The 22,707-nt window shown below is 30.6% G+C and overlaps 1 protein-coding gene across 28 annotated transcripts in view; it reads left to right on the top strand.

Annotated features, from left to right (window-relative positions):
* Positions 1-22,707, top strand: part of sxc (O-linked N-acetylglucosamine (GlcNAc) transferase sxc) — a 100,822-nt gene that overhangs the window by 75,268 nt on the left and 2,847 nt on the right. For all 28 annotated transcript variants that reach the window (XM_076495641.1, XM_076495632.1, XM_076495626.1 and 25 more), the window contains 9 exons: positions 717-818; positions 2,483-2,662; positions 4,371-4,529; positions 9,996-10,085; positions 13,031-13,156; positions 15,708-15,995; positions 16,431-16,619; positions 16,773-16,925; positions 20,172-20,548. In XM_076495641.1, the coding sequence (XP_076351756.1) occupies positions 717-818; positions 2,483-2,662; positions 4,371-4,529; positions 9,996-10,085; positions 13,031-13,156; positions 15,708-15,995; positions 16,431-16,619; positions 16,773-16,925; positions 20,172-20,548 (1,664 nt within the window). The remainder of the gene's footprint in view (positions 1-716; positions 819-2,482; positions 2,663-4,370; positions 4,530-9,995; positions 10,086-13,030; positions 13,157-15,707; positions 15,996-16,430; positions 16,620-16,772; positions 16,926-20,171; positions 20,549-22,707) is intronic.

The following is a 22,707-nucleotide window of genomic DNA, read 5'->3' as shown; positions in this document are numbered from 1 at the left end:
GGCGATCATAATTTAATGTTATTGGTGTAAAAGTATGCAAGTGCTAATGAATACTATGTATTACTACTTAATTACAAATGTTTAATTTTTCGTAAAACATAACCATGAAACATTTTTAGAAATAATGATTTCTGGCCCTTATGGTATTACAAAATTGTATTATACTTCATGCTGATCTTTGGCTTCCTCGAAGCCTTGTTTATTCTTTCAAGTGGAAGGGGAAATTAAAAAACACGTATTAAAATTTGAATATGAACTGTGGTTTGATGCCAGTTTTGTTGAGATACAATGACAGTAAAGATCTTTAATTTGACTAAGGAAACAAAGAAAATTTATTAATTTAGAAGATATACATTCTTAAAACTTTTTGTTCAAAAATAATCTTAAATTTTTGCCTAGATCATATTGTTTTGATAACTTTAAGGTATTATTTGAGGCACATTTTTTATTTCTTACTATTGTTGAATGTAGAAGTCGATAATGTATGCATTAATTTAACCTGTTTTGAAAATACAATTTTTTTACATATTTAAAGATAGGTTACACTAGTAGTATGCAATATTTAATGTAGAAATAGCTGCTTAAAGGAATTTTTAAAGGTAATATGAATACTTATCTGAAGATTGGTTGCAGCAGTAATGTTTCATGTTGAAATAGCTTTCTGTTTATTAAAATTCATGCAGTATAAATGATGCTTTATATAAAATTTGCTCCAGGACTCCGGAAATATACCAGAAGCTATTGCTTCATACAGAACTGCACTGAAGTTAAAGCCTGAGTTTCCAGATGCATATTGTAACTTAGCACATTGTTTACAGGTATGCAACTCTTGTTTTGAGTACTGTTTAATGTACTGATTTTTGAGTTTAACAGCTAGAATTGTAAATAAAAGAAAACTTGTATTGGTAAAAGTATATTATTATATGACATTTCCCAAAGATATTGACATCAAATTATGAAAAACTATTTTACAGAATTTTTGCCTCCATCAGAACTATTCAACAATTCCTTGTTATTGGTTTTACTCAAATTGTTGTATGTGTTTTTATCTTGTGAAATGGGAGAGAAAGTGTACTGACTGTGTTTTGATGAAAGTGTCACAAGTAAAATTGCTAATATACTTGCTTAAAAGTACTTATTTCTGGTATAATAACTTAGATTCCTTTTTAATTGACTATTAAGTCATTTGAAAATAAATATCTTTGGTGATTATTGTTTTATTTAATACCAAACTGGAACTTTTGAAACCAAAAATAACACTTGTAAATTTATTTCTTAAGGGTAGTATAAAACTGCACAAGTAGTGTTATTTTAAGTGTTAACTTCATGTTTCTTTTAAATATAGTTTAAGTTTTTATGTTTAATGTGAATTTATCTTGTAGTTTTCTTTAATGTCTGTACATTATTTGTAATTAAAGAAATTAAGTAATGCACAGAGATCAAACAAGTTCTGTTTAATAAAAATTCATACAATTATCTTATTGTAACAACTATAAAATTCTTTTTATTCTTGACCATTGGCTAAATGTTCCACAAAGGATAATACTGTCCAGTTTTTGAAGCAAAGGTACTTTTGATTATGACAGCTTAATCAACTATTGTTGCAAATTAAATTTATTTTGAGAACAAAAATTGTCACAACCATGGGATATGCTTTACTTCTTCAAATGGTTATCACTTACCACTGAATTTTTTCTGATGTGCTTGGAAAGCATAATTCTTGTTTATAGTTGAAGTCAATAATTACAAAAAAAAAAAGTAATTTTGCTAAATAACACTAAAATTCTTGTAAAATTTCTTAACTCTTCACCAATAATTATATATTACAGTAGTAGTTTACTCCAGGTTTTCCAAAGTGCATTACTTTGAATTTAGTGTATTTTCAACAGATGCATGACCATATTCCTAAATATTTTCATCATGGTTGCTATTATTAAGTATAGATACAGTGTTTAAACTTCCTTTCTATAATTACCTGTTAATTTATGAATGTTTTATTCATGTTTTTAGTGAAAACGTAATTGACTTTTATGAGTGCCTTTTTTTTATTTGCATCTGTTGTTATAATAATTTGTGTAAAAATTGAGAAATGTCCTTAAGATAACAATTTTTCACTTTTGTAAAATTCAAATACCCAGAAAATCTAATTTTCTGTTATAATATTGAAACACCTATAGTTACCAAGCTGTTATATGCTAATATATAGTTCAAATTCAGTTAACTGATATGGAAGAGATTTTAAACAGTGTATTTTTTTTCATTGAGCCGTGTCACAGACCCTTTGCTGTAAGATCTCTGCAAACATCTTGTGCTGTGTTTGAGCATCAGTCATGATACACTCCAACCTTAAAGATGTCTGTTAAGAGATGTTCCCAAAGCTCATCTATTCTCTTTAGAAAACATTAGTGTCAGGCACATTGAATACAAAAGTGGATATAATAAATATAGTTATGCATTAAAGCATTTGTATATTTTTTCATAGATTGTTTGTGATTGGACTGACTATGAAGCTAGAATGAAGAAACTTGTCAGCATTGTGGCTGATCAGTTGGAGAAGAATAGGCTTCCGTCTGTCCATCCCCATCATAGCATGCTGTACCCACTTTCACATGAATTCCGAAAAGCCATTGCTGCTCGTCATGCCAACCTTTGCCTAGAAAAGGTTTTGTCAAGTTTAGAAATTACTGTATATGGTATTAAGGATGTTCTTACATGGTGTAAATGTTGACATATTTTGCTTTAAATTCATGTGCAAGATATTTTAAACTGTTATTTGAAAGTTCAGTCTTATTTTAACCTCCTTCTAGAATCTTTTTCGAAGTTCCAATATAGCAGTTTTTAAGTTTGTATGATCTAGTACATTAAGGAATTTGGAATATTCATAATTTTGGAAATTTGAGGTAATATTCACTCTCAAAATATAAGAATATCTTGCTTTCGGAAAACTTAATTCCTGTTTGACCTAAGCATATGATCAATGTTTTTTAGGTCAGTATTTACATTTCATTTGAACTATGTAGTATTTTAAAAACCAAAACAGTGTAATGGACATTGAAGTATTATCTGTGTAGTGCTATCATTGTAGTAACTTCTGTTGTAGTAGTACAGATTATAACATTGACTCATTAATTAGTTCCACATAAACTACTTTGCACTTTGGAAGTATGAAATTGAACATAACTGAATTTATTTTCACAGAATTTGCAAGCTTTTAGTACACATTAAACCAAAAATCAGATTTTTTAATTAAATATTTATAACTACTTTTTAACTTGAAGTTTTTCATATTTCATTTAAGCTCTAGTATGTTTCAAAGCTTAAGAACTGGATTTTTTATGCACATGTTAGACACATCACATATAGCCTCATTGTATAGCTTTGTGCTTAATTAGAAACAAAAATAATTGTGGCCTCTAGAATGTCATTAAAATATGACAAAAGTTTCTAATAAACTTATTTTTCATTTTCTTTAATGTAATATTAGTGACACCAGTGCACAATGAAATCAAAACTTTTAAAACATATGAAATCTTTTTTTATTTAAATACATCACCAAATCCTAATTATCTTAAATTTATAAAGTTTTAAATATTTCATATGTTTGTTTTTTATTTTGCTGTTTTATTACTGGACTTTGGGGAAAAAATAAATTGCAGAAGGAATCAATATTATATTTGCTTCTGTGTACAACATAAACAAACTGGTCAAGTTGCAAATAGTGGTACTTTGAGAGCTGTTATGAGTTCCTAATCTATTAAAAATTATCCTTTTGGTACAGATATGCTAATTGTAGTTGTACATAATGAAAAGATTGGAAAGTACCTTATTTTTTATCTGTGCCTGCCTGCTGTCTTATTTAATTACATCCTAGTCTTAATGTAGGTTGCTGTTCATCACAGACAAACAGCATATGGTAAAGTGCAGAGTATATGTCTTAATCTTAGAGTAATGAATATTTCTGCAGAGACATCAAAGAAGAATCACCAACACTAGGATGGGATTTGTTTGTTAATGTTTTTAATTTTACATATTAACACTATACAGGTTTTCGAAATTAATTGTGAGAAGTGTTAACAGGTGTTGTTTTTATGTATATGTATATAAAAATTACCTTATTAATTAGAAAGTAACATAAACAACTGTTTGACACTTGTAATAAACACCAAGTGTTATAGGAGATAATGCATAATTGAAAAATGTATGATATGCAGATATAATTGACTTCTTCAGTGTTGATTGCTAGACATTTTTTGTGCACCATAAACTTATGGTATTGTTTAGAATTTGTTTTTCAGTAAGTAAAACTAAGCTGGTTACTATTGTATAAGTACCTTGATTTATTGTTTATAATATGCAGTGTTGACTTTCAGATTCAAGTGCTGCATAAGCCTCCTTACCAACATCCAATGGATCTGAAAGGAAGTAATGGGCGACTGCGTATAGGATATATTAGTTCTGATTTTGGGAACCATCCAACTTCTCATTTAATGCAGAGTGTTCCTGGAATGCATAATAGAGAAAAAGTAGAGGTTTGTATTATTATTTTATTAATAAATTTTATCAGTTAATCAGTTACAGAAGGCTACTTTAATGCTATTCACATTCCATTATTTTCATTACTCCTTTTCTTTGTATGGTCCTCACAAAATGGAATATTGTAAATACATAAGCATCACATAATCTCATTTCTCAGTTATACTTTTGAATACCTACTTGTTGGTTATTTTTTTGTTTCTTTAGTGGATTTTTGTCATTTACAAGAGATGCTGTAAATGTTGGATACATTCTTTATTTCTGTTATCAAGCATTGAAGGTATCCATTTTAAAGTATGGTTGTATTTGTTTTTATTCATTTAAGAGTTAATGGGAGTGAAACCTGTGGATTGGTGGAGGCTGGAGTAGATGTTAGAAGTTGCACTCAGTGGTCAGTCACAGATTATCTTACTTCTCTGGCTAGTGACATTATCCTTTTAGAAGCTATCTTTTTTTGGGGAAAAGTGGAGTTTGGCTAGGCTGATAAAATATTTATAGGTAAAAATATAACCATTCAGGCAGGAGACCTAGACTTGCCATTTAAATGAGCCCCAAAACATTACACCATCTCCAGAACGTTGTATTAGTTGTTGCTGTAGAATGGCAAATGTCCAACTTCATTTATGTTGGGTGTCAATCCAATACTGATAATTTAGGGACCATTAGAAATATTTCTTTCATTTGTTGACAAAGAAACGTTTTCATATGGCAGAACACGAAAGTTAATTTCAAATTGGATGTTGCACATTGTTCTGGTGGAAATGGATGTTTCAGGATCATTGTTAAAGAAAACAGTCTGTTTATGCATAGTTAAATGTCTTTTAGCTGAACAGTTCTCATCATTTGTCTGCTTTCACTGTTTTTTTTCTTCAACCACACTTTCCCTCATTATATGAATTTTTTTTTTTTTTTTTAAATCTTATATCATGCAATGTAAACTGAGAATGCAGTGGCCTACAAGTTGCCATTCATCTAGACCATCCACAGAAATCAAATATTGTACATAACTTGATAAATCTTTTTCCATGATGTTCATACAATTTATCGTGTATTTATACATTCTGTTGGTTTATTTTTTTTTAACATGTTACTTGTATACATACGGAGTGTAAATAAAACATTATATTCTATAGGTAGGGTATCTTTTATTTTGGGCAATGAGTGTTTATGTAAAAGATATTTTGCTAAGAGGTGGTAGCGTGGTGAACCTACAGTTAATTGTATTGGATGAAAAGGGTAGCTTTATTTTATTTGTTAAGGTGGTAATATAGTGCACTGTTGGTTTTTATCTATATTTTTTTATTTTGTTTTTGATATTTGTGTGTTGGCTCTTGGGTTTTCAGTGACAAGCATCTAATGGAATTTAAAAGTTTAATGGTTTTATGTGTATCTTGATGTGATTACAAAAGCAATATCTCTGTTCAGTGTGAGAACTGTTATGGTGATTTATAAGTTTGTTATAGTGTTTGTCTGTTGTATTATCTTTTTTATATAAATCTTTAGTATTTTGTTGCAGAAACTAATTTATATGTTGATATTTAATCTTATCTTGAAGTATGTCTCTATTAGTTGTTGGCATCATGGAAGAGTTGACAGGTAATTTGACCTTAAGCTTCTTACAGTATGCTGTGTGTGTATTTTTGAAGAAAACAAGGATTATTATCCTGACTTTTTCCATATGTATATGGTCAGTGTGATCAACCATTTAACAACAAAGCCACCAGTTTCCATTTTAAATGTTAATGTTTTGAGTAGCTTCATTTGGCAAATATTTTAGTAAACATTGCAGATGCTTTGTACACAATAGAGATTTTAAATAAGTAGTGGTCTAAAGATTTGTCCATGAATATATGAATTTGGTGTGGACTGCTTTGAGATGCAAAGTGATTTTTAGATTTCATTTGCAAAGCTTCTAAAACCTTGTAAATAAAACTTTTTTTTTTCTATCCTAACTCACACATACTCAGTTAATCCTTTTGCAGTTGTCCAGTGCAATATGTAGAAATCAAGTTGTGAATTTCACTTCTACAGCAGTACATGGTCTAATTCTGAGGCAAGAGTTTTAGAAATATAAGTATCTTGTGCACGTATTTAATGATGATATTTATAATAGTAAAAAATCAAAGTGCAAGATGATTTTTATTTTAGAAATATTTTCTTCATTATATATTTTTCAAATTTCATTTGCATAAACTCTAGAACCTCTTAGAAGAATAAAGTGTTTAATATAAATGTTTATATTTTTTATTTTCTTTACAATATTACAAAATCCAGCTATTACCATTAATGGTACAATGCAATGCAATTAGGAAAGAGGAAAAAAGTGTCTTTTAATTTTGTAAAATATCTTTAGATAGACAATTTGTTAAGTTTTTTTAGAGGATTAAACAATAATGAAATGTTATAGCACAAAAGATTTTCTGTTTGATTTGTAATTTCATGTCTTTTCTTTTTTTACTTAGTTAATTTTTAATGTTTTATTTTTCTTTATCATTTTCCACTTACTATTAATCTCAACACAAGTTAACAGTACCCTCAAGGCATATTATAGTTTCTTTAGGTGTGTTCTATCCTTTGGCAATATTTTTGTTCAGCACATATCTGAGAACAGATGCAAAGCATGATGTATATTTAAAAAAGTTAAGATTTAATTGGGCATTTTAGAATAAAACTACATAACTAACAGAAGTATAATAGTAAACCCTAAATATATATATGAAAACACAGCTGGTGTATATATTTTTCTCTATAAGTGGATTTTCTCGTAATGAAGGATTAAACCCTAAATACAATTTAACATGTATCTCTAACCATAACATATTTAAGAAACAACTGTAAGTGCTGTACTTCATGAAACAGCAAATAGTACTGCTCAATTATATGTAATCCATGATAACAACTGCATTCAAATTTCAAAATAGCCATGTTAGATTATAATGGGAAATAAGCTCTTTTTAGAGAGTATACATATGTATATATAATGTAGGCTATATAGCTCAAACAAATCCATTGAAGGTGGGGTGACAGTTGCCAGGAGTTAAAAAAAAAAATTATAACTTGTTTCAACTGTATTCATTTAGAAATCTTTGTAGTGTGCAAATTAAATGATATTTTAAGCATCTTATTGTCTAGACATACCTCTATTTAACTTCTCTTGTATTGTGGAAGATACAGTGAGCTAATGTAGAGAATTTTCATAGCTTGTTGGTCTCATAACAATATCCCTGAAGTTTTAAGAAATTTTGTGAAAGTTTATTTTGAAATAAAGGACCTAAAACTTGGATAATATAGTTTTGAATGTTACACAGTAACTTACATAGAAAGGTATTTAAAGTGGCTCCCATTGCAATAGGAATAGCCTGACCAACCTTTTAACCACCATCAAGAAAGTAAAAACTGAATTACCCTTTCATTTCTTTTTTTCTAGAGTATCTGCAAATTGTAATGAAGGAAATTGCAGTTTATTGTACATAGTTTAAAGCTTATAAAAGTATTCGCGTGTATGAGAATTTGTAAAGTTTCTTCTCTGAGACGTACCTTTTTAGCCCACCTCTAGTACAGCGGTATGTCTACGGATTTACAATGCTAAAATCAGGGATTCGATTCCCCTTGGTGAGCTCAGCAGATAGCCCAATGCAGCTTTGCTATAATAAAACATAATACTTACCTTTTTTACAAATATTTCACCATTCTGTGAAGTATGGAGATTAAGGAGGTCAACATAGTAATATCTATATTATAATGAATGAGGTAATATTACAAGTCATAAACTAGAAAGTAAGACCCACTTTTCATACCCACCACCTGTCACATCCTCTCTTTATATTTCACCATTCTGTGAAGTATGGAGATTAAAGAGGTCAACATAGTAATATCTATATTATAATGACTGAGGTAATATTACAAGTCATAAACTAGAAAGTAAGACCCACTTTTCATACCCACCACCTGTCACATCCTCTCTTTATATTTCACCATTCTGTGAAGTATGGAGATTAAAGAGGTCAACATAGTAATATCTATATTATAATGACTGAGGTAATGTTACAAGTCATAAACTAGAAAGTAAGACCCACTTTTCATACCCACCACCTGTCACATCCTCTCTTTATATTTCACCATTCTGTGAAGTATGGAGATTAAAGAGGTCAACATAGTAATATCTATATTATAATGACTGAGGTAATGTTACAAGTCATAAACTAGAAAGTAAGACCCACTTTTCATACCCACCACCTGTCACATCCTCTCTTTCACAAATTCTCAGTATTTGTCTCTGGCTTTTTAATTTATAAAATGACTTATTATATTTTGTTTTCAGTAGAGTGTATTGCCTATTTCTCCAGCTTGAAAGTTTCTCATGTGGTGTTTAGATCAAAAATCTCTTATGCCACTGTTAGAGAACCAGTTAAATTGAGATATAGGGCATAATTTGCTTTTTGCATTTTATGTATATAGTTCTTAATGGCATTATTTAAGTAAATAAGAACTTGGTGCATTAGTATCATTAGTATGTTGCAAAAAAAAAGAGGGGGGTCCTAAAGTTTTATTAGCAACTAACAGCAAAAATATTGGGCAAAAGTATGCATTTCTTGTTTTTCATGTACATTCTCTTTATTATTATGAAAATAACTGAAATGTAAATATTATACTCCTGTTACAATCATCAGTCATTGTAGAAAGAAAAGAAGGTAACAGATTTATTTCCTATCTATTTATGGTAGTTACATAGTCAACCAAATAAAAAATGTGGAGCTTGTTGCAATAAAACCTTTATTTATTTAAAAGGTTTGACAGGTTACAGAAGTAAAAGTCTTGATGAAGCAAAATATTTCAAACATTAATATCACTATGCTCTTTGAACAGTCAGTTCTCTGACTCCATATATTCAGAGACAAATCTTTTGTAAAGTTTACTAAAAACTTGCCAACTTGTGAGGATACACACATTTTATTAGAAGTGGTATGGAAACTGCAATGATTGCTTTGCAATTACGAAGTTGGTTAAATGACTGAGTCTCTGTGGAAAAAATATTAAGGAAAGATTCTTTTTATGTTTACAATTAACTTATTTGTTTAAATAAATAAATAAAAATTTGGAAAACTGTGTACTTCATTTTTCATTTCACTTTTTTAGATTTATAAATAGTTGTTTTGATATTCAAATAAAATGTACATTAGTTATTGTGTATATCTTGTAACCCATAGGCATACCCACATTGTTAATATTAATACTTTTAGAAAAATATTAAATCAAACTTAATTGTTTTTGATTATTTACTTTCAGAATATTCAGAAATGTTTTAAAATTCAAAACCAGTATCCCAGTGTTTTACTTCCTTGTGTCACTGTTTAATGCTATAAATACATATTTTGTTTTGTGATGCACTTGTGTTAATCATTTTATGTACATGTATATTCTTAATACCTTACTACAATTAAATGTTTTACAATAATTTCTAGATATTTTGTTATGCACTAAGCCCTGATGATGGCACAACCTTCCGTAACAAAATAGCTACAGAAGCTGAACATTTCATTGATCTTTCCCAAGTAAGTTTTTACGCTGTGTAACAAGTAGAGATTTTAATTATAATTTTAATTCATGGGAGGTGGTAAGTAATTAATTACTTTTGGAACTTTGAAATTTTGTCATCATTTAGTTATTCTCATGCAAGTGGGTAAAGTATGTTGCATTTCTGTGTTGTTTATTGTTAACTTTCAAATCATTGCTTAAGTTGAGACATTAAAGTGACTCAAAATGGTTACTTGATAATTGGTATTTAATAATTATAATGATTTTAATTATTCTAGATTTTTGTAATATAACCTGACAAGTATTCATTAAATATTTTTTACATGTATCTATTATTCATGTATTGTTCGGTAAAATCTCATGTAATTTTTAACAGGTTTTACTTAAATAGGTTTATTTCTAGAGGTGAAATACACAAAGTTAAATCACATCTGATTTACACCTGTAGCAAAAACTGATTACATTTTTTGAAACTTTTTATGAGTGTTTTTAAGTAATAATACTAATTTATTATGTGAAAAAAAATCCCATGAGCAAGCAACAAAAAAAATCTGTAGCTTTTATAGTCATGCAAAAATGTATGTGGAGAAACTTACAGCAAAGCATTGTATTTACAGTTTTTGCTATGCATAATAAAAGTCCATCTACAACAGTGTAGAATTAAAAAGTAGGTAATTCTGAATTATTGTACATGAAGATGTCAGTCATATCAAATGAAGAGTAATTGAAAATGTATCTTAAAAAAAAAAAAACGAAAATAGGGAGGTTATTTTCATGTTAGTACATTATTGTTTTGAAAATGCTCTCGATGTGTTTAAAGAACAGATTTTTTAGTGATTGGCTAGCATTTTTTTCTGGTATATATAATAGTTTTTAAGTTCAGTATATTAAAGTATTCATAAATACACGCAATATAAGAATGGTAATCCCTCCCACAAAGTTGATTGGGAAAATGAATGAAAGTGTGTAAAATAAGTTAATTTTTTATGCTTTATTTTAGATGACTATATTATTGAATAAGATGGCATTTGATTGACCCAATTCACTATGGTTTCATTTCTAGTATAAACTTTTTAAACTAAAATTTAAATTTTACTCATGTTTAATTTCAGCCTGTGTTTTTAAACCTTGTCCAAAACTTAGTTTTAGTGGTCTTACAATTGTTAAGAAATGACAAAGACGATAACAATGTGTTGCAGAGAGAAAAAACTTCTTAACCACTTTGGCCCATTATATTTTATTAAAAAAATACTCAAACTTAAAACGAGTTTGTCATAAAGAAACAGTGAATATGTACAAAAAACAGTTTAGTAATTTGCACAATTAAAATTTCAACAGTTAAAATAACCATTGTTAAATTATCTATGGGTTGAGGACAGAGAGAACGCATATAAAGTGTGGCTTGCAGACTTACATTCAGAATTTTATTAAATGACAATTTTATGAATGTGTGTGAATAATTTTGGCATTACATTGTAGTTTATAATTCAAATTTTGTACTACATGTTATTTAATTTCTTAGTTTTAAGATTAAATGTTTTAAGAAAAAGCTAATTTTCAGTTTTCATGTGGTATGTTGCTTTCTTCTTAAGGTCAAAGTATATTTTATGATGCCCACAATTTGTGTATAGTTTTTTACAAATTACAATCATTAACAAGCTAGAATATAAAAAAAATCTCTTACCTTTTATGTTTGCTAAGATATATTCAGTAAATCCACTACCCTGCTCTGCACACTCCTTCCTCTGGAAGTATGTTTACTTCTGCCCCCATTTTAAAAAACAATTTTTTCAGTTGTAAAATGTTTATACAAGTAAAACTTATCATTTGTTTGGAAGAAATTTGAAGAGTGGCAGTTAAGGTGAAATGATCAGAATGTTTTTATGCTCAGATACACCATAGTTAAGAAGCCTGATAAACTGTAATGAAATTTTGTGGTATTGGTATAATAGTTTATCACATTGTAATTCAGAATGTTTATATAAAACCTGCAGTTTTTTCCCATCCTCCATGTGTAAGATTAGTAAACACAAAGCACGAGAACTGTAACTATTCAGTATGATAATGTGAGCTGCACATGCACCACCTAATTTACAACTGTATCATTAAATCCACAGTGTAAATATCAGTAAAACAATGTTTGTTTTTTGTTGTTTTAATTTTGTGCCAAGCTGCATGAGAGCTATCTGCACTAGGCATTCTTAATTTATCAGTGAAAGAGTAGAGGGAAAGATGCTACTAAGTTAAGATGATAAAAAATAATAATAATAAAAAAATCTTCACAAGCAATTCATGCATTGCATAAATTGATAAAATGTGAGCTGCATGTTTGCAAAGTTATTTGCAACTTGTATGGCAGGATTATTAGGTACATGGGTCAGAGGTTAATAGAATTAAGTTAAAACAGATGTGAACTATTAAGAATGTGAAGCTTTTAACATTAAGCAGTTGTAGTTTCATATTACAATTTGAAGTTTTTCTAGAAAGAAGAGTAATTTCAAGTTTTTGCTGCAAGGTTGTTAAACCAACTTCATATAGAATTAGGCTAGAGAAAGTAACAGATAAGAACGTTTTTTGAAAGAAATGCATGATATTTATCTTATAGGTTTCAGAGAATACACAAATGAAAATTGAGAATTTAAGGTAAGGGTATTTTTAATTTTAACAGGAAAATCACTTTGCAGCTGAAGTCAGTGGTCTTACCCCTTAAAGTCATTGAGGAATTGTAGTAAAATTTCTTACTTGAACATTTATTTGGGGATTAGAAGAGTAGTAATGCACACTAATAGTCTTGCAAAATGTATGCATCATTAAAAGTGCAGTGGACCTTTCCAGTATGGAAAGAGTTAATGTTTGAGTAACATTTACATTAATTGTTGTGAAATTAATGTTATTTTTTGCATAATAACACAGCAGAAATCTAAAGATACACATGAATTTCAGTACGAACGTTTTGATTTAGATTCCATGTAATGGAAAGGCAGCAGATCGTATACATGCTGATGGCATTCATATCCTTGTCAATATGAATGGGTATACTAAAGGAGCCCGTAATGAGATATTTGCATTAAGACCAGCACCAATACAGGTAAATCTAGTTCACAGAATTTTCTTTCTTCATAAAAAATATATAAATTTAATGTTTAGCAAAATAGTAAAATTTCTGTAAAGTAAGTATTAGATATTTGTATTTCCTAGTATGTAGGATTCTTGCAGATAGTGAACTAAACTTAACCTTCAAGTGTTCACATGGACTCTTTTGTACAATTTGTAAAACTATTGTGAGACAAAAAATACTTTCTAGGAAAACTGTTAATATAGATATAATGAATTGCAGCATTGAACTTTTGAGGAATAAATCAGTTGTTAAAGATGGTGAAATGTAATCTTTACATCTTGTGCTTTAATTTCCTCTCCTTGTTTTTTTCTATATACAAAATGATCTTGTAGATATTCTGGTGAGATTTCTTTACAAGTTATATCAATCATATCTTCTTTCCATGTGAAGCGACTCATATGTACATGTAGGGTTGTGAAGTAGTCAAATGTTTTTACACTGAAAGATCGCTAGAGTAAACAGTCAAGACTAGTGCTTTGGTATGACTAATCCAGAACTCACACCACATAATTTCAGTCAGAAAAATGCTGAATACTTTAATCTTGGTGAAAACTACAAAGTAATGAGGTTACAAGAACATTTTTAATATATTATACTAAAAAAATGGATACAGTTCATAGCTGTGGGAAGTTGCATCTTGCTGCTTCTCTTGCATGGAAATGCAAGTTGCTGAATTTACACTTCAGTTGTAGATTATGCACTTGGGAACATGGTACGTGTTTGGTGCTTTCCATATGTTGTGGGTTATTGACCAATTGACATTAACAGACTTTAACCATAAAATGTGAAGGTTTGGCTTGGTTTTTGCATATTGAATTGCTTTCTGTGTCATTGGTACATGCTCAAGATATCCCAGAATATTAGGATCTCCCTTTTTTTTTACAGAAATATCAGTGTGCCTATTAACAAGTAGATACTTTATGCGATCAGCACTGCATTGAAGGTCTTGATTTTGATATTCAGAAGTAAAGTCAAGTAAAACTGGCCAATATTTTTCAAACTCTCATTTTTTGCATCAAGCCTTGTGTACAGCTGTCATTACCTCATACATTTAACAATACTTGAGATGTCTTTGATCCTTGTTTCTACATTTGTCTAAATATATTCAACACTGGTGCTGCTATAGCTTTTCCTTATTGACTTGGAAAACTCTGGAGAAGGGCTATGCATAGCAGAAGGAATTTTTGACAAAAATCCTGTCTTTTCTGCTGCTCTTATTTCTTCTAATTCCTTCTGTCTTGCAAACTGACTTTCTGAAACTCAGTAGCTCTCTCCCATTTTTATGTAAACCTGATCTTTTACCTATGTACTTCCTCCATTTATTTTTAGTTACTGGGATGACTTCACTGGTTCTTCCCTTTCTTTTTTGTCTTCTTATTGCTATCTTTTTCTTAAAGGTTGCTATTACCTTCTCCCTAAGATTTGAGATGCTTGTGTGACTCTGTAATCATCCTCATAATTCATTTGCTGAAAGAAACTTGGTTTATGCTCAAATAACAGGATTTGCCTTTTCCAACCATTAAGATTTTTGTGCATATATCTTTTTGAATTTAAAACTTTAATATGAAAATTTAATTCAAAATTTGTGCACTTTTTATACTACTATTAAGAGATCTCTCTTATAGTATAGCTTCCGTATTGTTCACTAGTTTGTTCTTGGTTGGAAACCTCTGAGCAGTGTTTTGATTTTGGTATCAGTTGCAAAAAAAGAAAAACCTAGCCTGCTACCACTGTAGATCAAGAACTTTTTTAATTAAAACTTTTAACAATTAGTGGAATTCAAAAATCAATTTGTTGATATCAGGATATTGCTAGAAATAACATTTATTTTGTAAATTGTATTCCAAGAAACAATAATAATTCTGGAAACTTGAGTAAAAGCAAAACATGTCCACTAATAGAAGATACAAAATAACCTAATTTTAAACACTGCTAATTTACTTCTGCATTATTGCACTTCCCCATCTCATTTAATTTAATCTGATCTATAAAAATGTGTTTAATGCAGAAGAAGTGTTTTAAATTTTTTTCATTAATTGTTTTGTTTTATAGATGTATTTGACTTTAAAAAAATTCCTACTATAGGTGATCTACAGATAGGAATAATATATTTTTAGCATACTGCATATAATTGTTTTAATTATAAGTTGGTTGATCCTGTCAGAAAATTGTATTATAGAGCCAGCATGTTTATCCATAATTAAATTTCCCTGATTTAGATGAGTGTCACATAATTTTTCACTATATTGAAAAATTAAGAATGTTACCCTCTCAAGTGTATACTTGTGGATTTGTAGTTATTGATGTTTAATTTCCATTTTAGTAATTTGTATGTTCTGTATTGTATAATGTAATATTTGAAGGCCAGCCTTCATGTGGCTTTATTCTAAATTTTAGTGAAATAATTATTTGAAATACATGTACTGGTATTTGTTTTAGTCCTACTTGCACATTTTTGCATTATATTTTATTCCTTGAAACACAAGTTCCTGTAAATCTTTGTGCTTTCTTTCTACTCTAGATCATGTGGTTAGGATATCCAGGTACCAGTGGTGCCCCTTTTATGGACTATATCATCACTGACAGGGTGACTTCACCAGTCCACCTAGCCAGTCAGTACTCTGAGAAGTTGGCATACATGCCTGAAACGTTCTTTGTGGGAGACCATAAGCAAATGTTCCCACACTTGATAGAAAGATGTATTATTGGAACAAAAGACTCTCAAGGAAAAAAGCCTGATTTAGCAGATAACATAAGTATCTTCAATGCTATAGACCTCTCTCAAATTATTGACAAAGTAGAAGTGAAGGTAAATATTTACCTTGGGGTATCAGTAAGTTTATAGTAATAAATGATTGGTTGAAGTTAATGTTACAGGTCATGCTATTTTTTAGCAAATCAATTGTTGTGATATTAAAGTGCAGCATAAATACCTTCTTAATGTTAACAGCTTGCTAATTTTGCACTGTACTTTGTTTTTCAAGCACTGATCACCATTAAACTTCCAGGGTTTTTTTTAGTATGCTTCAAACAGGTTCTAAAAACTTTATTTATTTGTTTTTCATTTTAATTAACTTGACAACTTTTTCAATTTATTTCTTTGCTGTTGTAAGTGCGTGATGCACATAATCTCTGAGGACAACAAAATAGATGCTTGTGCCAGGCATTTAAGTATATATAGATATTAGTTTAATTCAAGTACAGTTTAGTTAATAGTGCTTATTTCTTGCTTCATTCTAAACAGAAAATAAGAGAAGTGGCTGTAACACCAACCACTTCAGGTGAGAAAGATGCAAAAACTGAAAAAGTAGAAGTTGTGAAAACTGTGATTGAATTACCAACCACCACCCCAGTTCAGAATATGATCAGCTCAGGCCAAGTTCAAACTTCAGTTAATGGAATTCTTGTACAGAATGGTTTAGCAACAACCCAGGTTTGTATTTGTTGTTACAGTACTCTCAGAGATTTCCACTTATAAAAAATAGTATCATGAAATATCTATTTGGTGTTTATGTAATTCTGTGCAAGTACATATTTGAGTAAAAGATATTCAGAGTTTTACAGTGTATTCTTGTTTTTATACTAGATCAATAATAAAGCTGCTACTGGAGAAGAAGCTCCAAAATCTATATTGGTGACTAGTCGTCAACAGTATGGGCTTCCAGAGAATGCTATTGTGTACTGTAATTTCAATCAGTTGTACAAGATTGACCCAGCTACTCTGCAGATGTGGGCTAATGTAAGTATGACTTGTTTATAAAATTGGCTGGTAACTGTTCTAAGGGTAAAAAGATACATTTTTGAGCTATATACATGTTCAGGAATGAGAAGTATATTTTAATTTATTTGTTATAATGCTATAATGTCTTCTGGTGGTAAACCTTTAACCATTTGACACACTGTTTTAAAGTAAATTTCACTTGGACTGACATATGTAGCCTGAATAATCTCCTGTCTGTCCAATGATGCTTGTAATACAGTGTCACTATTAGTGTCTGGATCAAAAGTGTTAGCTGTAGACAAATCAGCTTGAATATTTACCTGGTCTGTACAATCCAGACCTCCAAGATCAGTTTCTGAATGACTAGGCTTACAATTACTATTTCTAGCTACATCATTATCCTTAAATAATTTTGGATCAGATTATTGTAAATATGATTTCACTTACACTAAAATGATTGCATAACCATAGGATCTTGTAACTGTAATGGTTGCCAAAACAAAACACTGTAGAAACCTCAGGTAATAGCTCTAGTAAAAACATTTTTCTGTCCTTCACAAAAGGGCAGAGCACACAATCATTGAACAACATTGAGGGACTGTTTATTTGTTTACTTGCACATTGTTATAGCCCCTGTACTCTTTTAAGTGTTGTTTCATCAGTAGTAACAAATAAGATAAGTTGGTTTATAACTATATTGCTTCCAAATCAGGCTTATACTTTTAAAAATAATCAAAGTAATGTGTGTGTTTTAACTTTTGGGCTTTGTTTAACAGAATTACTTGATAGTGTTTTAAAATCTTTTTATGAGTGTACTATTCTATCTAATTGATATTTATACCTATTTACCACATGTGATCCTATTTAGGATTTTACACAACAATATTATCCTAAATTTGTATTTTATTGTCCTCTAAAATTTGATTATTTAAGAAGAGGAAAAACTGCATTAAAAATAGAAGGATTTATGTTACTTAATTCTTCAGAAGATAGATAAATACTGGGAGGACATAGATATATTTTAAAAATGTATTTGGAAATTAGTACATTTTGTCTTGTATTTAGTAAGAAATTCTAATAATTCTTAGGAAGTATATTTAACTATTTGTTATTGCTTTTTAATGTATTGAACATTTGGATGTTCAGTTATGGCCTGTTTAATGCATTGGTAGTTTAAATAAAAGTTGGTACACCATTATGTTAGTATGTTGAATTTTGAAGTGATGCAGGAATAAGCAACTAATATCTGATAGTGGCATTTAGTATAGGTATGATAATACTGGTTTGAACACCTTGTATATGGGCTGGATCATTTTGACCAACCTTGTAACCACCAATCACAAAACTATACATACTGTAACTTTGAATTTACTAAGTGTATCTTTGTCATTGTGGTGAGCTTTTAATAAATGTTACAAGTCTGTTGTACACAAACATGTATTTTTATCAAAACAAACATTTCTGAGTTTGCTAGATGATTGTTAAGAATAAAATTCTTTCTCAGTTTCAGTTTTCATATTTCATTTTCATAACCTTGAACCACCTAAATAAATGTTTGTTACAAAATTTATTTTATTAATTTCAAGTACACAGTTTAGAACAAATGTAAATGTGCACAAAAAATAAAATGTCATGAAACAATTTGAAATGGCTTCCAAACTTATTTAATTTTGTTTCAAAAGAGAATATTTTACTAAATTCTCAATCATTGATCTTGGTTTCTATGTATCATGTGATGCTTTCTATACTCCAGATTGCTTATTTTAAATTTTATTTCTACTGTTGCACTCTTCTGGCTTTTTCACCAATAACATTATTGATGTTGCTAAGTTAAAATTTATAGTCTTTAAGCTTCTTGCTTTACTAAGGTATTAGAGAATTACTGACCTGTTCTGAGAGACATGGAACTGTTTTTCTTTTTTTTCCTGACACATGTTGGATCTTTAACCAGTAGAAAGATTAGGGTTTTCTTCTGAGCTTTTTTATGAAGCTATCTCTCTTTCACACTCAGAAAATAGATATTGAGTCTCATTCTTGTTGCTTGCAGTAGTGGAATTCATTTTATTAGCGGCTAACACGATTTTTTTTAACTTAATTGTAGTTCATCTGAAAATCCAGTTAATGTATAATAGTTTCTGTTCATTCTAGTTTTATCTGACGTACTTTTGTTTATTTTGAAATAAATATTTAAAAGTTGCTTGAAATACTTTGTGGACAGTCAACATGTGTGAATAAAGTAGTCTTATTGAAGTGCATTTTGAGTTCTTATGGGCATATTTTCTGAGTTGCAAGTTTGTTTTTCTGTACATTATTTAATATATTTTTAAATACAACTTATTCGTTAGGTTAGATAACAAGATGTAAATTTAAAAAGAAATCACGAGATTGGCTCAGATGTGTTGTGACTGAAACTATTTGTATAAAAAAATGAGATAGCTGAAAGTGTGGTATATAATCATGCCTATTAAAATGCTATCCCACGTGTAGCTGTTTTTGCTAATAATTTTTAATTGTGGTATTCATACCTTGATTATTAAAAAGAGAGAAAAACATTTTCTAAGAAAGGGTTTTTCTGGAAAGTACTGCATGGGAAAGGTTGTGAATTGTGCTGATATAAACTAATGTTTTTATATATTGCAAGTGGTCCAATTTATTGGGCAAAAGTTTTTTTTTTATAATTCAAGTTTCTCAGTACATAATTTAAAAATTATGTTAATAAAGATATAATCAAAACCTCTTATATAATCCTTGTGGTTGTCATGCTCTTGCTCTAAGGAGAGTGCTTGCACTTAAAATGTGAAAATGAAGTCTTAGCAAAAAAATTCTACTTTAGGAGAGTCTAGAGGTTATACAGATTAAATGTAAACTATAAAAGAAGTATTTGTTTTTGTCATGAAAATTACATTTTGTGTGGATTGACTCAGTAAAGGTTTCATAACTTTACAGGAAATCTTTAGTGGAAATAAAACTGTATACAACCAACTTTGATAGTTAGTGATAGTATGCCTAGTACATTTAGAGATGTGTAAAATTTTGTCATCACACATTCAGAATGATTGAGCTCAGTTTCAGAGAGTTAAACCTTAACTTTTAAAGCAATTTATATTTCTTTCTCAAATGTAATTTTTTGTTGTTTTGAGTCCTTACAGTAAAGAAGAAAAACTTTCCAAACTTCATTTTCTTGCAGATATATTGTTAACTTGAGAGAAACCTAGTCTCACTTTTTAGACATCTGTAATTTAATTTCCCTTTTCATAAATTCAGATTTTAAAACGGGTGCCCAATGGAGTTCTGTGGCTGCTGAGATTTCCTGCTGTTGGTGAAGCAAACATTATAGCTCATTCGAACAATATGGGAGTGTCTTCTAATCGTATAATATTCTCCAATGTTGCTGCTAAAGAAGAACATGTTAGGAGAGGCCAACTTGCTGATGTTTGTCTGGACACTCCTCTGTGTAATGGCCACACTACAGGCATGGATGTTTTGTGGGCTGGCACACCTATGGTCACATTACCAGGAGAAACACTAGCATCTCGTGTAGCTTCATCCCAGCTAACTTGTCTAGGACTATCTGAACTTATTTCTCATAGCCGCCAAGAGTATGAAGATATTGCAGTGAGACTTGGAAATGACAGGGATTTGTAAGTGTAGTCTTGACTTTTATTTTCTACTTTATTGCATACAGCTTTCTTACACAACTGTAAAACATGAAATAACATTGTTATACTTTAATAATGAAAACTTGATATTTGTAAACAATTATTACAGAAGCATTGAACTAATTTACTAATTAATAACTAGCTGGATGGAAGTTATCTAAATTCATGATTAATGATAGGTTATCTTAGGACATGCAAAGTTCTGTCTCTTGTGTGTAATTGTAAAAATCATCCATAAAACTGCAGAACACAATGTGAAGCCATAACTTTTCATGTATTGTACCAACTTTGAAGATCTGTCAACGAATTCAAACTTGCTGTAGCTGATCAGTGAACCTCTTTATAGTAGTCCTGGAGCTTAGTCCAGAAGACTTTCTTTGTATGACTTTAAACTTCTAAGGAACGTCACTTCTTTTTGCATAAATCAGGGGTTCCCAACCTTTTGGCACTCGCAACCCCTTACCTAAAAGTTTGAAATCCATGTGACCCCCTACTTAGGGCTTACTATCAGCAGCTTAATTTTTCTTTTATTTTCTGTGAAGGAGAGGGAAAGAAACATCTAAAAAAATATATTTAAAAATTCTGTAATTATTTATTAGCAAATTAAATCACATTGGTCCAACCTGAATTCACAAAAAGAACATATATTTCTTAAAATAATATTAACATAGGTTTGAACAGCTATCCAACCCAGCTAGTGAGATGCCTAATGTTGCATTTCAGCAGCAAGCTTTGAAATTCGTGGCCGAGCATTTGTTAGAGCCAGTCTCATGTCATCTCCAACATCCAATCTGTTCCTATTCTTTGGTTTTATATTGACAAGAATGGAAAATCCTGCCTCACACAAGTAGGTAGAAGCAAATGGAACAAGGACACGTAAAGCTATCATGCTGACTTTGGAGTATGACTGATACATAGCGCACCAGAACTGAGTCACGGATTTCACCTTGAAGAGATAACGAGCTGAAGAGTCGTTCCTCAGATCCAGAAATTCATCTGGGATGCTGGATACATCAAGTTCATTACAAAATGGGTTCCTTACCAGGGCCTCCTGTTCCTGTGATAGTTCAGGGAAGTAATGCTCGACTTCCTTTTCTAGAGACTGAAGATGTTCGGTAATCTCATCCTTGAGGAACTGATCCAGTTGGATCTGAGACTCATCCGTCACTCCACAAAGTTTTTCAAACATAGCGATGTTTCCAAGATTGGTTTTCCGACGCCAGTTCTGCAGTTTGGAAACAAAGGCCCGAAGACTATCTTGAAAAAGGAGAACATGTGTTTCCCTTCCTTGAAGCTTCAAATTGAGCTTGTTCAGCTGGTCAAAATTGTCGGCTAGGTACGCAACCTTTTTCTTCCATGCTTCATCTTCGAAGTGAGCTATAAGATCTTTCCTTTCTTGAGTCTCCAGGAATAGCTTTATTTCATCTTTCATTTCAAAGACACGATTAATAATGTTTCCTTTCGACAACCAACGTACTGCTGTGTAAAAGAGAAGGACTTCGTGGTCAGCATTCATGTCTTTGCATAGTTCTTTGAATAGGGCGAGTGTTGAGTGCTTGAGTCTTCACATAATTTACAATTTTGATTGCAGGTTCAAGCACTTCCTGCAGAGAGGCAGGGAGAGTCTTACTGGCAAGAGCATATCGGTGAATCATGCAGTGGATGCCCTTTGCTTGAGGTGCTAGCTTCTTCACTCTCGACTGGAATCCTGATTTCGATCCCAGCATAGCCGGTGCCCCATTCGTACAAACCCCACACATGTTTTCCCATTGAAGATCTTCGTCTTGAAAAAAAGTTGTAACTTTTTCCATGACATCATCAGCTTTGGTTGTGGTTTCAAGTGCACTGCAGAATAAGAATTCGTCTTTGATGTCACCTGAATTAATGTATCTCACGAAGACAAGCAACTGAGAACATGAACTTACATCTGTTGACTCGTCGAGCTGAAAGGAGAACAAAGGGGAACCCTTCATTTCAGTCAAAACCTGTTCCTTCACATCCATAGACATTTTAGAAATGTGCCTCTGTATAGTATTATTTGACAGGGATACTTGCTGCATCTTCTTTGCACTGGCTTCTCCAAGAATGAGATTTACTGCTTTCATCATGCATGGTTTAAGAAGTGTTTCTTCAATCGTGTG

Source organism: Tachypleus tridentatus, chromosome 3 (assembly GCF_004210375.1).
Source record: "Tachypleus tridentatus isolate NWPU-2018 chromosome 3, ASM421037v1, whole genome shotgun sequence".
NCBI lineage: Eukaryota > Metazoa > Arthropoda > Merostomata > Xiphosura > Limulidae > Tachypleus > Tachypleus tridentatus.
Note: the sequence above shows the minus strand (reverse complement) of the source record. Positions and strands in the feature narration are given on the sequence as shown.